The following is a 14,732-nucleotide window of genomic DNA, read 5'->3' on the forward strand; positions in this document are numbered from 1 at the left end:
TATTCATTCTAGGGGCAATTAGTAAACAGGATGAGGGCAATTCTTTAGTCTTACCATCTTGTTTTCTGTTGCTCAGGATTTTATGCCTGTGTTTGATGTTCTTTAGAAAAATGATTTTTTTATAAAAATCAGTAAATTACTTTTTACATTTTATCACCCAGTGAGTTTCAAAATTTGTTTTTAAATTACAAGATTATTAACAGCCATGAAATTCTTCTGTACCTTAACAATTCAGCTGTTATGGGGGAAAATAACAGAAGATGGCATCTTTTCTTTATGAAGATCTTCTTGCATTTCTATCTTTTTTTTTTTTTTTTGGACTAATCTCCTTTAGACTGAACTATCTCCTGTATACAGTATTTACCTACCAGGACTTAAAAACTTTTCCCCACTATGGTCTTCAGGTACTAAATTCACTCATTTTTGTTTGACTAATATGTTTTTGTTTCACCCTCATTTGGAAAGGTAGTTTTCTGGATAAGTGATTTCAAGTTGAGATATTTCACTACTTAAAAGCTATTTTTCATCATTTTTTACTTCCATAAAAGTAGTATGTTGCTATAATTTTAATTGCTTTATAAATAATCTGTCTTTTCCTTTTGGCAATCTATGATTATTTTTTGTCTTTGTTTTAGAGTTTCACTACAATTTGTAAAGCATAGGTTTTATTATATGTTGGATTTATTTAGTTTATTTTATTATATGTTGGATTTATTTAGTTTATTGAATCCAAAGATTAGCCTCTTTTGTCATTTATAGAATTTTATATATCTTTGACCCATTCAAAATCTAATACATCCTTCTAGAATTTCACATTAAATATGAATTACATATTTCCATCTTGTTCTCCATGTCTGTTGATCTGTTTTATAAATATTTCCCATTCTTGGTTCTCTTTGTGATATATTTTAGGTATTTTTTTCAGGTCTTTCTTTTAACTAATTCCTTTGTTGTTGTTTTTGGTTCCATTCTACTACTGAAGGTTATTTTTCTGTGACTTTTTTGAACATTTTAAAATGTTCTCTATTGCGAAGGATTTTGGTGTTGATTTAGTTCATCAAAGACAAAAATGGATATTGACCAATACATTTTCATTCCAAAAACAAAATTAGAAATCAATTCTTAATTTTAATCTTCATTTGGTTAGATATGTTATGTACCTTTGGAGGTAAATGCCTATTCTTTTTTGCTCATTAAGTTTTCTTATCAATAAGAATTTTCTCAATAAAATTCAGAACTTAAAATTTAGAAAAGTTAGGATTGATAAAATATGGGAAAAACTATTCTCTTCTTCAGAGAAAACATTAGACAATTGAGTTGTATTAGCATTTGCCTCTAAAAGTAAGAGTTGAGTGTATAAAAATAACTTTTCATCCCTCTTGAGATTATTTGAAACCATTCTTTTGCATACAGATAGCTATAGAACAAGTGCCCATCTTTTGTCACAAATCTGATGATACCAGTGGACATTTCATGAGGAATCAAAGGCTTTTCGCTCAGGAAATTGTTTTGTTCACAGTTTGTTAGGAAATGGGAGCTGTGGAATATGAAAATCAGAGATTCTAACTGCTATGAAATTGATGCAAAAGAGAAACCTGAAACAGTGAGAGGGATGGAGGCATTGTGATATTAAAAGCAGTGTGTTTTGGGGTGGCATTTGCTTTGGCTCTGTGTCAAGTGGCTCTGGCTGTCTGCTCTGCTTGGGATGGGATCCACCTTTCCACTCTGCTGAACAGCTCTGTATTGATGTAGGAACGCCAAGGTGCTTGGCTTTTTTTTTTTTTTTCCTGGCCATCATTTGGTTAGTTATGCCCTGCATTATTTCCCTGCATAGTGCGCTATACCAAGGTTCAGCAAGGTCACGACTTCCCCAAGGTCGATCACTGAGTTACTGCAGAGGTCGGAGCAGAGTCAGGTTCAGACTACAAAGCCAGAGACACTTTTTGCAAGGAAAATTATTTCTAGAGTATCATAGTTTGGGTTTAGGAGGAATAAATCATTTCTAAAATTAGATATTGTATAGTTGTAGATAATAGGTAATTTTCTCTGATTTCTTTTATGGCAAAGCCTTTCATTGGAATGTGTGATTTTTTTGCCCTACCTTGCTCTGTCTTTATTTTTTTTTCTCCATTCCTACTTTCATAACATTGGATCCAGTTCTCTTATTTCATGGTTTGATTTTTTAATAGTTAAGTCATGAGTTATTACCAGTCTCCCTTGCTTTATTCCAAGCATTAAATTTTTAATTTTAAAATATATATTTTTTTATTTGTTGTAATCAGTTATACATGACAGTAGAGTGCTTTTCAATTCATAGTACACAAATGGAGCACATTTTCATTTCTTTTATGATACACAAAGTAGAGTCACACCATTTGTGTCTTCATACATGTATCTAGGATAATGATGCACGTCTTATTCCACCATCTTTCCTACCCCCATACCCCTTTTCTCCCTCCCCTTTGCCCAATCCAAAGTTCCTCCACTTGTCCCATGCACCGCCCCCCACCCTATTATGGATTTGTGTCCACTTATCAGAGAAAATATTTTGGGGATTGGCTTACTTGGCTTAGCATGATATTCTCCAACTCCATCCACTTACCTGAAAATGCCATACTTTTATTCTCTTTTAGTGCTGAGTCATAGTCCATTGTGTGTGTGTGTGTGTGTGTATATACTCACCAGAGTTTCTTTATCCATTCATCTGTAGAAGGGCATCTAGGTTAGTTCCATGGTTTGGTTATTGTGAATTGTGCTGCTATAAACATTGATGTGACCAAGCATTAATTTTTTAAAAGTGCTGTTTTTGTATGCACATTTTAAACCTTTGCACCCTGACCCTGCAAAACTTTGCTCCTTGAAGAATGCCATTTATCCTAGCCTGGGATTTAAAGCACTATGAGATGACTCCAACCTAAATTTAAAGTGATTTTCTCCAGATACTAACTAGGGGGCTGGTCATAAGACCTGTTGGTTTCTCCTCAAATATGACAATTTCTTCTGCTAGGTATTATGACTGAAAATCTCTTTTCTCCACCTTTCATTGATTGCTACTTATCAAAAGCTTCATCCTTAAGATCCTCCAAACATAACACCTCTCAGTGGAGCCTTTCTTTACCCTTAGTGTAATTTATATTGCTCTTGCTTATTTTTTTTCCTGTTGAATTTATATAATCCTGTGGAACTGGTCACAGGATCCCTTTTATAATATTTACTCTGTTAAATTATCCTCATTTTTGGTCCAAAATGTTTTCAAGGTAGTGACTAAAATTTGTTCTTCTTTTTTAGCTCTTTGGTGGCCCACCATAATTCCATTTGGTAGACTCTACACATAGATGTAACTGAAGATTTTTATTACTTTTGTTCACATGGTTCTCAAAGTTGTTACACTGTTTGATATGGGTGATAACTGAAAAATGTGCACACTTGTCCCCAGGTCTCAAATCTGAGTGCCTATCTAGTTTAAAACCCTATAGGAATGGCATCATTGTAGAGAGCGTTTGTGAGTTCACTGTAGGCATAATTAAACTCTTCAGCCTCTGCACTTTTTGGTTTTTTTTTTTCCAAATCTGTGGGAATATCTAGTTAGAGTACATTATAATTTTCACACAAAGTCTGAGTCCTCTCATCTGATTGTGTCCCCCTACGTGGGAGGTACTATGTCATGGCTCTTAGAATCTCCATAAACCAGCGTGTTGTCTGGATCATGGTGTGCTCCAGGCATGAATGTTTATTCTCCGTCTCTGCATGCATGTGTACCGCTCCTGACCTCTCCGTTGTTATCATCTTTGTACCAGATGGACACTTTAGCCTGCTAGCCTAATCTTCTTCTCTTGCAGATTTTTATTTCTGTGGATGAATTCCTAAATTTTGCTCTGTATTAGCAAAGCATATACAATTTAAAAGGGAAATAAAATTTTACTTTTTATCCTTGTATTTAAAGTAATCTCCAGTTTCAGAAAATAAAACGTCCTTTGGGTTTATATTCACAAAGACAAGGATGGATGCTTTTAGTCTTTAAAGGACGTACTTAACTTTTTGAGCATTTATTGAGTGCTTGCTATGTACTGAGCACTTGTGTTAAGTGTTGAGGGTGAAAACAGTTCTGCATTTTGTTTGTGACTTGAAGAAATTTTATGGACCTCCCTTGTGTAGCAACTATGTCTGCTACCAAGGTTAGAATTGATCATGCCTTCCTTTGTGCCCTATATCTTACATATACACTGAATCATTTATTTTTATGTCTGACTTCAACCTAATAATAAGCATTCCCTGTATAACCAGGTATCCTGTCAGTAAATGTTTTTTCTAACATAGGCCTAGCACAGAATAGGTTTTCAATAAATGTTTATTAAATACTAGTTTTCCATGCAAAGAGCTACTGCAAAGGCCCAGGGTTGGGAGAAGCCTGACATATTGAGGAACAAATAGCAGGCTGGAAGGACTCATGGTTCAAGATGAGGTCAGAGGTGGGGTCAAGTCACAAATAACAAAATTTCATAACTTCAGCATTGTTGTCAATTTGAATGATTCCTCATTGGTGGTAGCTGTCCTCCATGCTGTTGGCTTTTTAGCAGCATCTTTGGCCTCTAGCCAGGGGATGCCAGTTGCACCTTGTCCCCCAAGTTGTGACAACCAAAAATGTCTCCAGACATTGCCAGAAGCTCCCAGGAGAGGGAAGGCTACAAAATAGTCCTAGGAAGAACAACCATATAGAATCTTAACAGAGGATGTCATAGCGTTTAATTTTTATGCAAAGGGAAACAGGAAGCCAGAGAGGTTTTTGAGCAGGGAAATGCCACATAATGATTTAGTTTTTTAAGATTAATCAGTGGGGAAAGTGGGTTGTCAGGATGAAGAGTAAAGTGAGGACTTCATGGTGAGAACAGTGTTGAGCGCTGAGGGATCTTGGGTGGTATGGAAGACGAAGAGGGGAATTCAAGTTGGACTTGAAGAGGGGAAATGGATTTAAACCCAGGCTGAGGAGGATGGAAGGGCAGTTTGAAGTGTGGCTTTTAGAAGGGAACTGGTGCAGAATGTGCAAAGCACCGTTAGGGAATGCAGAGTTGTAGGCTCCTCAAGGGCTCCCCATATGGTCCTAGATACAGGAGCCTCAGCATGGTAAGCGAGGCTGGGCCTGCTGGGCCTGCACGTCACTGCTGACCTCCTGCTCAGCCTCACCCTGGGGTGGATGGCATCAGAACAGCATTTTGGACTCTCCCACTGACAGCAGTAAGATGTATGGGAGAAGTGGATGGAAAGAGGCTGCTGTATAATCCTGGAGAGAAGTTATGAGAATCCGAAAAAGTCAGTGGCAATGAGGAGGGGTAAGGAACATAAAGAAGTTTCATGTGTTATTTTTGAAAAAAGCTATTTTCTGTATTTCTTGCAATGTTCTTTTGCAAAAACTGGGCTAGGATTTCAATGTTATTTTCATTTCATTCAAATCTAGCCATTCAGGTCCTTTTAGCTAACCAGGATGTTTTTGGAATAGCTTATTTTTATACACATATAAATTGTTTTACAGGAACAACTTCTCTCACAAGCATTTGGCTTCTGAGGTAGGTCTCCATGGCAATAGTTCAGGGCACCAGGGACTTTGAAGTATAGCTTTTACCATTCTTTCCAACCAATATGTCTCCAGAGTCTAATGTATGTAGGATACTGTATTAAACATGATAAGCCTGGATAAGTTTGCATCAAAATTTGGTAAATGAAGTTACTGCTTTTCCCTCTTTAGACTCAGTCTCCTTAAAATCTCTCCTCTCTGCCCATGGTCTTTCCCCAGTGCTGTAACTTCAGCTTAAACTACTTCATCTCAGTACTGGTTATGGCAGTATTCTCAGGTCTGCCCTTTGCCTCCAATCTTGACCACTTCTGATATACCCTCTGTAAGCCAACAGAGCCATCCTTCTAAATCAAAATCTGCTATCACTTGGCCAGGAAAGCGAAGTGATTTATCATTGTGTGTGTGCAGGCCTTACAGGAGGAGGTATGCTGATGAGAATGAGCTACTGTGTGGCTGAGTGGGAGAGGAGAGTTGAGCCTGGAGAAGGAGGTAGAGGTAGAGGTAGATCAGGCAAGGACATTCAGGTCATGATGATCATTTCTTCTTAAGAATAGCAAGACGTCTCGGCATCGTTGAAAGGAAGGAAGACTTTGGAGGCAGTGATATCAAGGGGTACAGAGTAATTATGTCTATAATTACTTTATCCCAGAACTTTCATTTATTCTGGTGATTATACATAGTAGTTATCTTTGTGTTCTACTATCTGAAATTCTTATTTCACCCTTCTTAGTATGATCTTGTCCTTTTGTGCTTGTCTTTAGTACACCTAACTAAGACCTGTTTTAGTTGAAATAGAGAAAGCATCAAGATAGCTCAGGGTAGTGTGCGTAACTTTGTACAGTGGCCATTCTTTTGACCCATTGATCTGGCCAATATGTGCATCCTTATCATAAGTTCTTTGGTAACAGGATTTTGGAATTCTGTATACTAAATACTATGTTGTTACCTACAACATGGACTTTGGTGTTTTAGTCTAAATAGAGCTTGAAATTATGTGATATTTCCAACTATTATCCTCCCTGGAGCCCCCAGATGTTTCACATATCTATCAGTTAACAATAAAGTTTTCTCTTTCTTTTTAATGGCCAATTGAGAATTCATAGTTGCTATCAGGCAAATATATATGTAGTATTTATCATTCTGTTTTTAAAATAAACCTTTATTGAGAATCACCTTTTTTCATCGTGCATTTTGCTAAGGTATTCAGAATACGGAGGGGAAAAACAGACACAGTCTAGGTCCCCATGTTACTTAAAATTTAATATAAAAAATAGATAAATGCACATAAAATTTTAAAAAGATAGTTTGAGTGCTGTGCTAGAGGAAGGCATAAAATGAAAAATAGGGGAACATAAAGGAGGATCTCTAACCTAGCAACTCACTCATCTCATCTAGGCTGAGGCAGAAAAAAACTATTGGAAAAAGTGAAAGCTAATTTAAGTCTCAAGGATAGATAGGACTGAACCAAGCAAAAGAAGGAAAATTAGAGTTCTATGTAGAAGAGGCTGTGTGGGCAGAAATACAAAAGGCTTTAGTGAGTGAAACACATTTGAGGAATTGCATGAGGTTGAAAGTGGTGGTGGTGTAGGGTTCAGGCAGGAGAGAGGTGAGAGAGGAAGCTATAGATATTGGTATATATTGACTGTTTCTATATGACAGATGTGTAGGCAAAAGGGAGCAAATCCTAGGGCTCCACCTCCAAGCACAGCTGAAATCCAGCCATCTTCACTGCCATCAGTTTGGTTCTAAACATCACAATCTCCTGCATGGGTTATGGCAATCGCCTCCTATCTAGTCTTTCTGTCCTGACTCTGCTCAATTTGCAGCCAGAATGTTTAGAACACTAGCAAATCATGTCACTCCTCCACTGAAGACAGTCCAGTCATACTCAGTGTACAAGTCCAATTTCTTATAACTCTACTTAGTACATTTTAAGATACTATATAGATTATTTATTTGGGTTGTTTATAGTCTCCTATTGTAGAATAGAAGGGCCATGAAGCCAGGGAATTTTGTCTGTTTTATTCACAGATGTGTTACCAACGGCCCAAATAGTGCCTGGGTCTAAGTTGGCAGTCAGTATTTGTTGAAAGAATGAGTGACTGAGATCCCAGATATATCATGATGTTCACCTCATTCGTCATCATGGAATAAGTTTGTTCCAGTTCATCCCACATGTGCCTCCCTTGTCCCTCCCTGACCCAGTTTAATAGATAAAGATAGATAAATGCCATCCGCAGAACTGAAATGAACTGCTTTTATAGATACGTCTTAACCTGTTTTTTGTTCTCATCCAAACCTGCACTAGATGACCACGTGCTTTTCTTTCTTGTGTCAGCCCTTCGTTCCTGCTATGAGTTCTCTGGGAATATGATTAGACCCATGTGTGCAAGCCAGAGGTGAAATCTTGGCATTGCAGTGAAAGGAGAGTGGTGTTCTGTCAAACTGTAACGGGATCTGAATGATAACAGTCACCAGGATCCTGGTGTAAATCACATTCTCATTTTTGAAAGCCAGCCTCTCCTCCCTCCGTCCCCCTCTGCCTCTCATACTGTTGCCTCCATGCTGTGAAAATGGACTGCTCTATTTTCTCAGGCTCCATAGGGGTATTAAGCATCTGATTTCTTCATAAATAGAGCAGAGAAATATAACCATACAATAACATTGTGAACACATTTAACAATATTGATTCAGGGAGTAAAAGAGCTAGACCTTTTGTTACATTGTCTGCTCTTCCAGTCAGTAAATGTTATTGTGACCATTGAGTGATGTTCCAAACCAGTCTATTCTGTTAAGAGGGAATTAATTAGGTTAATGATGTTGAGTAATAGGTTGTTAAGCAATTATTTTTATATATCATGAGAGGTGAGAAATGGTCCTCCATGTACCATCTCAGGTTGTTTTGGATCTTTAGTCTACATATGCTCAATATTGTGTAGATGAACAGCATACTGATAAACACTATGGGGAGAGAAGGCAAAATGCTTGTTTTTTCCCCCTATATTTTTTATTGGTGTATTATAGTTGTACAGATTGATGAGATTTGTTGTAACATATTCATATATGCACACAGTATAACAATATAATTTGGCCAATATCACTCCCCAGAATTTTCTCCCTCCCCTCTATCTTCCTACCTCACATTTTTTGTTTCTTATCCTCAACTGGCCTCCCTTTGATTTTTAAGAGATCCACCTTCACCTTTGTTTTCCTTTTTCTTCTCTAGCCTCCATTTATGAGAGAAAACATAGAGCCTGTAAACTTCTGAGTTGGACTTATTTTGCTTAACATGACAGTCTCTAGTTCTGCAAATGCCATAATTTCATTTTTCTTTATGGCTGAATAAAACTCCATTGTGTATATGTACCACATTTTATTTGTTCATTCATCCATTGGCAGGCACCTAGGCTGGTTCCATAATTGGGCTATTTTGAATGTGTTGAAGTAAACATGAGTAAGCATGTCTCACTGTAGTAAGAATTCTTTAGGATAAATACCGAGAAGTGGTATAGCTAGGTCATATGGTGGTTCCATGCCTAGTCTTTTAAGAAGCCTCCATTCTGATTTCCATATTGATTGTACTAATTTATGTCCCATCAGCAATGTCAAAGTGTTTCTTTTTCTCTACATCCTGTCCAGTATTCATTATTATTTGTATTCTTGATGATTGCCATTTTGACTGGATTAAGATGAAATCTCAGGGTAGTTTTGATTTGCATTTCCCTAATTGCTAATGATGGTGAACGAATATGTTGGCCCCAAATGCCTGTTTTTAAGGTGCCTGTCATGCTTTTGTGAACAGCAACAACCAATACCAGTCCTGCTACCAACTCCATTTATTGAGCTCCTACTGTGTAACAGCTACTTACATTTAAGTATCTAAAAGATGCTTTGCTGCTGGTAGTTCATAGCACAGTACTATTAACACTTCAAAGTAGGCACAATATCTCCATTTTCTGAATATAAAATTCTGATTTTCCTTTGTGACATAGCTTTTTATTCTTTTTTCCTATTATAGAAACCATGCCAATTAGTGATAATTTATATCTTATGCTTTATTCCACAGTACAGAACACAATGATCAGCCATAAATCTAAGCAAATACTAAGTGAAGCTGTGACTTAAGTCTTTAAGTTAAATAATTATTCAAAGCTATGATAGAGAAGATGACTGCTATGGCAGCTATAGCAGGTGGCTAGTTTTAGTTGCTAGGAGAACTTCCTTTATAAGAAAGATAAAGTTTCTTCCCTTAATGAGCTGCCCTTCAAGTTGATACTCTCCTCAAGTAAAATGAATCAGTTCCTTTTGGTAATCTTAATTCCTATCTGGTAATGCAAATAGATAGCAAATACAAATGTTTTTCCATGTGGTTTTGTTATCTCTTTCTACAGAAAGGAGCTGGGTATCACCTGGATCTCTTCTGGGTGGCCATTCTCATGGTGGTGTGCTCCTTCATGGCTCTTCCGTGGTATGTGGCCGCTACTGTCATCTCCATTGCTCACATCGACAGTTTGAAGATGGAGACAGAGACGTCTGCCCCTGGAGAACAACCAAAGTTTCTAGGAGTGAGGTGTGTTAAATCAGAGGAGAGTGGCTCAACAAAAGACGTTGTGCACACATCTATGTGTCAATCAAAAGGAAATGGGCAGATTTGGAGGAGACAGAACTGATGATGATTAATTTATTTATAATTTTTTTTGTTCTAGCAAGGATTAACTTTTCATCAGAAAGAGAGTTTTCAATGATTTTTTAAGTTAATTTCTTATTATATATAAATTTCCTTTGATTAACAAAAAAGCATAAAAACACAAACAAGTCATTCATTTTCATCAATATGCAGGTGATTTAGGTGCTGCAGTACTCACTGAATCTCAGTTGTGTGTAAAGGCCCCCAAATGCTTGTGTCTACTTATGATTTCTAAAATTCAGTAAAGGAAAGGAATTTTTATTTTCCAACTCATTTTCTCTCCCCAAAAGCACTGAGAAACTTTGACTTCCAGCTTTTCAGTTCAGGTAGCCATGAAGAGTGGTAGTAGAAGACCTTTATACTCTGTTGGATGCTTTTTGCAGCAAACCATGCTCATAAGTGCCTGGGTGGATAGTTCACACCACAGAGCCATCATTTCCCACGCCTCAACAGTGGGATGATTCTTTCTTGGGGATGGAGTGGGGGAGGGGAGTGTTGGATGAGAATCATATTGGTTAAAAAGTACTTTTGTTGTTGTAGATTTAGAAATTAGACTGGTGTGATTTATTGCACTCATGAAATTTCCCTGAGCTGTTTGTTAATTAGAATGTGGGACAATGTAATATCTGTCTCCTATGAAAGAAGGTGTAATTACACAAGAGGACAAGTTGTTTAAAAAATAAGGGCTTCAAAGAGGCCAGTAATTGATGGACCAGGAGCAAGTGATTTTTCTTTCTTGATTCTAAAAGGAGCAAAAAGCCTTAGCAGAATCATTTCTTTCTTTGTGAATTCAAATCACATTTTTGTAATAGTCTTGAGAGATTTCTTATAGATGTATTAAGCTCATATGATATCCTTTAGGTAATTTTATGATGTCAACATCTTTGCTATTTTGCTGAACATGAGTTTGGTCAATGTGTTGTCTTTTTTGAAGATGCAAAGACAAGAGCATGTTTATGAAAACCAGAGGTAGATTGGTAATCTTTTGATTTGGTTTCAGGGAACAAAGAGTCACTGGAACCCTTGTGTTTATTCTGACTGGTTTGTCAGTCTTTATGGCTCCCATCTTGAAGGTAAATATGTGAAATACTTCTTCCTCCTTCTCAGAACACTGACAGATAATTGGACTATGTGAAGAGTAAAATATTTGCAAGGTTCATATTAGTTTTATAAAACACTGAAACAGAGATCAGGTAGCCACCCCCCCAAAAATAAAAGCATATCTTGATTTCCAGTTAACCAGTATTTTTCAGTTATTCAGTTGAGCTATATAAAATGCCCAATATTGAAACTTTCTAACTTATCAGAATGGCAGTTTCACACAGTGCAACCTGAGTGATCCATACACATACTCAATTTTTACTCTCCTTGTCTTCCTGTCTATCCTTTCTTTCATAACCCCCATTTACTTGTACCTACATAACCCCCATTTACTAGTACCTAAAGCCTTTCCTGTCTCTCCATTAGACTTTTGGATATGATGCTGTGAGTGGTTCAGAATGGTCATTTTCAGTTTTTCTCCCATTCTTAATTATTGCTGTGTTTCTATTTTCTTTGAATCAGAAGGCCAATTTAGGTTCTCCAAGGGAAATGAGGGTAAACTTACCGATTTATAATTAGAAAACTGTGGAAATGAACTTTTGAAGAAGAAGAAAAGAAAAAGCTGGTATATCAAGTTAGGAGTCCACACATAGGTTTGATTGAGGGGATGGATATCTGCCTACATAGATAAATTTAAACAGATATATGAAAGCCTACTTCAGAGCAGAGGTAGCAGAAGTAGGAACAAAGAAGAAGGTTAATAAATTCCTGCCTGTAAATCTTCCAATTTTCTTTTATGACACAGCTTTTTATTTTTTCCTATTATAGAAACAATGCCAATTAATGATAATTTATCTTATGCTTTATGCCATAGTACAGAACATTATAATCAGCCATAGATCTAATAAGTATAAACAACAATATCTTTAGTAACAATATCTATTAACAGTATGTTTCGAATTTTTTTCCTGAAATTTAAAAATTTTTAGCAACTTTAAATTTTAAGGTTTTAAAAAGTTCTCAATTGTACAAATAACTGGTAGAACATTCTTCTAAGGAATTCAAACAATATAAAAGTATACAGATAGAGAAAACAAAAGACCCTCATTTCTCTCAGATTAGCAAATTTTATGTCAATAACCAACCAGATGAATTTTAAGAAAGTAGAATTCTAATACCTAAACTTATAAGACTACCTTTGCCTTTAGGGGGTTTAGACTAATGCATATATTGGATACAAAATACATCATAAACTGTTAAATATTTAATTATCCATCTTATGTCCTTGGTTTCCACAATGTCAGTTGTCTGATTGAATCAATTTCTGACTAGATGCCTGTTTCTCAGGTAACACATGGGAGCTAAGATTAAAAATAAACTTAGAGAAATTATTTCTGGTTATGTACAGAGGACCTTAAAAGACTAAGGACTTAGCTTCTTTGTAAAGAGAGGGAAATCTGTTATTAGTTTTGCCCGATGCAAAGCAAGGTACAATACAAAGTAGGCTTGAAGGTGTGGTCAGGTTCACAGTATTGGGTCCTCTGCCAGACAGAATTCATTCTGTTCCTGTGTCCCCCTGTAGACACCAGCAGAGCTGCTGGTGGAAATATCTAATTGCAGCTCTGCCTCCCAGGCAGTGAGACCTCATCTGGAGAGATCATCTTTAGAGAGTTCACTGTGGGTAATTAGGACCCTATGTTGTGGGAAGCGCTCCTTTGAATACATTTCTCCAGGCTTTCAGAAAGTGGGCTTATAAGGCACAGTGCTTGTGCCTTGTCACCAATGAAGGAAATAGAAACGTTTTCCATTAGTTTAGATTTACTCATCATCTTCCATTTTATCTTTTTATTTCAATATGATTTATATACATATAAAACCCTAATTAGGAAAGCCAGATATTTTTAAAAGTCCTTTTTTAAAAATGTGTGTTATAGTAAATTGGCTTTAATCCTGGAGGACCTGTCTGTAGAGTAATCATGTGTGATTCTAAAGGGACCTGGAGAATAGATACTTTGTAAATTGTTATTTTAAGGAAAATTTGCAGAACTCACAATGCCTCTTCCTATTTTCTCACCCTGCACCCAGATATGGCTGTAGAGGAGTTAAAGCTGCTTTACGATGTGCTTTACAATGATTCCTTTTGCCCCTGATATGCAAAGCCCCTTAGTATCTATAAGAAGAGATTAGAATGCAGAGAAAGAAGAGAGAAATGCAGGGACCAGTGAACATGAGCTTGCTTTTTCTTTGGCCTTGCTTAAATAGTCCATGCATTGGTCACCCTCATTCTGCCACTAGTATCCATGGTTGTGTTATTTTCATCTGGTGACTTTGGGTTAACTCAAAAGATCATTGTAAGAATCAGTGAAAACAGGAGTTCAGTAAGCATTTTTGTCGTGTAGGGTTTTGTCAAAAATGTGGAAAGTGAAACCATTTTGTCAACATAGCTCATAACATATTTATAATGTAGTTTACAACAAATATAGGAAAACTTTCAAAAACCACAAGGACAAAATAGTCAAGCTTTGGCAACTGAGATTTCTTACTTGAGCAAGTCAGGCTGTTCCCTACTTCAGGAGTCATGTCTCTGGAAAAAACTCAACTAATTTCAGATCACATGCTCTTCTTAGCACTGAAGCTTGGGGAGGTATGTGGGTATGTACACTTATTAGAGGTCTCTTGTTAGGTCATTTAAAAAGTCAATACAGGAAGAAGCAGTTGTTGAGGGTACAGTTTAACCAAAACCTAAGTTAGAACTCAAGTAAAGTCTCGATTAATAATTAACCTCAGAATTCACACAAAAAGTGGTGTTAGGGGTTACCTCCGAGTAGGGTACCTTTTTTCTTCCTCCATGTGACTGTGTTTCTTAAAGAAGCAGGTGACAGCTTCAGAGAATAGTTTTACTTAATAGTCTGTCTTTGAAAGGTAGATCAAATGAACGAGAACAAGAGAAATGTGTGACTTTCACTTTTCAGAAGGAAATGTCTAAACCCCTTCCCTGCCCAACTCCTTATTTCCCTCACAAGTTTAATGGTCTCTGATGAGCTTAGCAATTTTCTCTCATGCATTAAGCAGTATAGGTGGTTGCCCTCCCCACTCCCCCACCCGCCGCCTGCTTATGCAAGCTTACTTTGAACATGAAGTTTATGACCTCTGTTTTGATCTGTGTGCCGAAATCTGCCTTTTATGTGGAAGAATGTAAGGAATTATAGTGCACCAGCTTTAAGTCCATGAAGAAACCCCCTTGACCATTGCCAGCTACAGTCATTCATGCCTCAAAGTGCTGAATCTCACCATGGATTCAGTGCAGAACTGCTGGGAAGCAAGAATAACCGGCTTCCCAGGCTGGTTAAATGATTTCCGCTGTGTTTCTGCAGTGGAAATATTGCCTTTTTAACTGCTAGTATTCTGTATGGGGAAGTGAGGGGAGACTAAAGG

The 14,732-nt window shown here is 37.0% G+C and overlaps 1 protein-coding gene across 8 annotated transcripts in view; it reads left to right on the forward strand.

Annotated features, from left to right (window-relative positions):
* The window catches only part of Slc4a4 (solute carrier family 4 member 4), a 322,941-nt gene that overhangs the window by 288,215 nt on the left and 19,994 nt on the right, over positions 1–14,732 (forward strand). For all 8 annotated transcript variants that reach the window (XM_078021397.1, XM_078021393.1, XM_078021394.1 and 5 more), the window contains 2 exons: positions 9,961–10,139; positions 11,257–11,329. In XM_078021397.1, coding sequence (XP_077877523.1) covers positions 9,961–10,139; positions 11,257–11,329 — 252 coding nt within the window. The remainder of the gene's footprint in view (positions 1–9,960; positions 10,140–11,256; positions 11,330–14,732) is intronic.

Source organism: Ictidomys tridecemlineatus, chromosome 9 (assembly GCF_052094955.1).
Source record: "Ictidomys tridecemlineatus isolate mIctTri1 chromosome 9, mIctTri1.hap1, whole genome shotgun sequence".
Lineage (NCBI taxonomy): Eukaryota > Metazoa > Chordata > Mammalia > Rodentia > Sciuridae > Ictidomys > Ictidomys tridecemlineatus.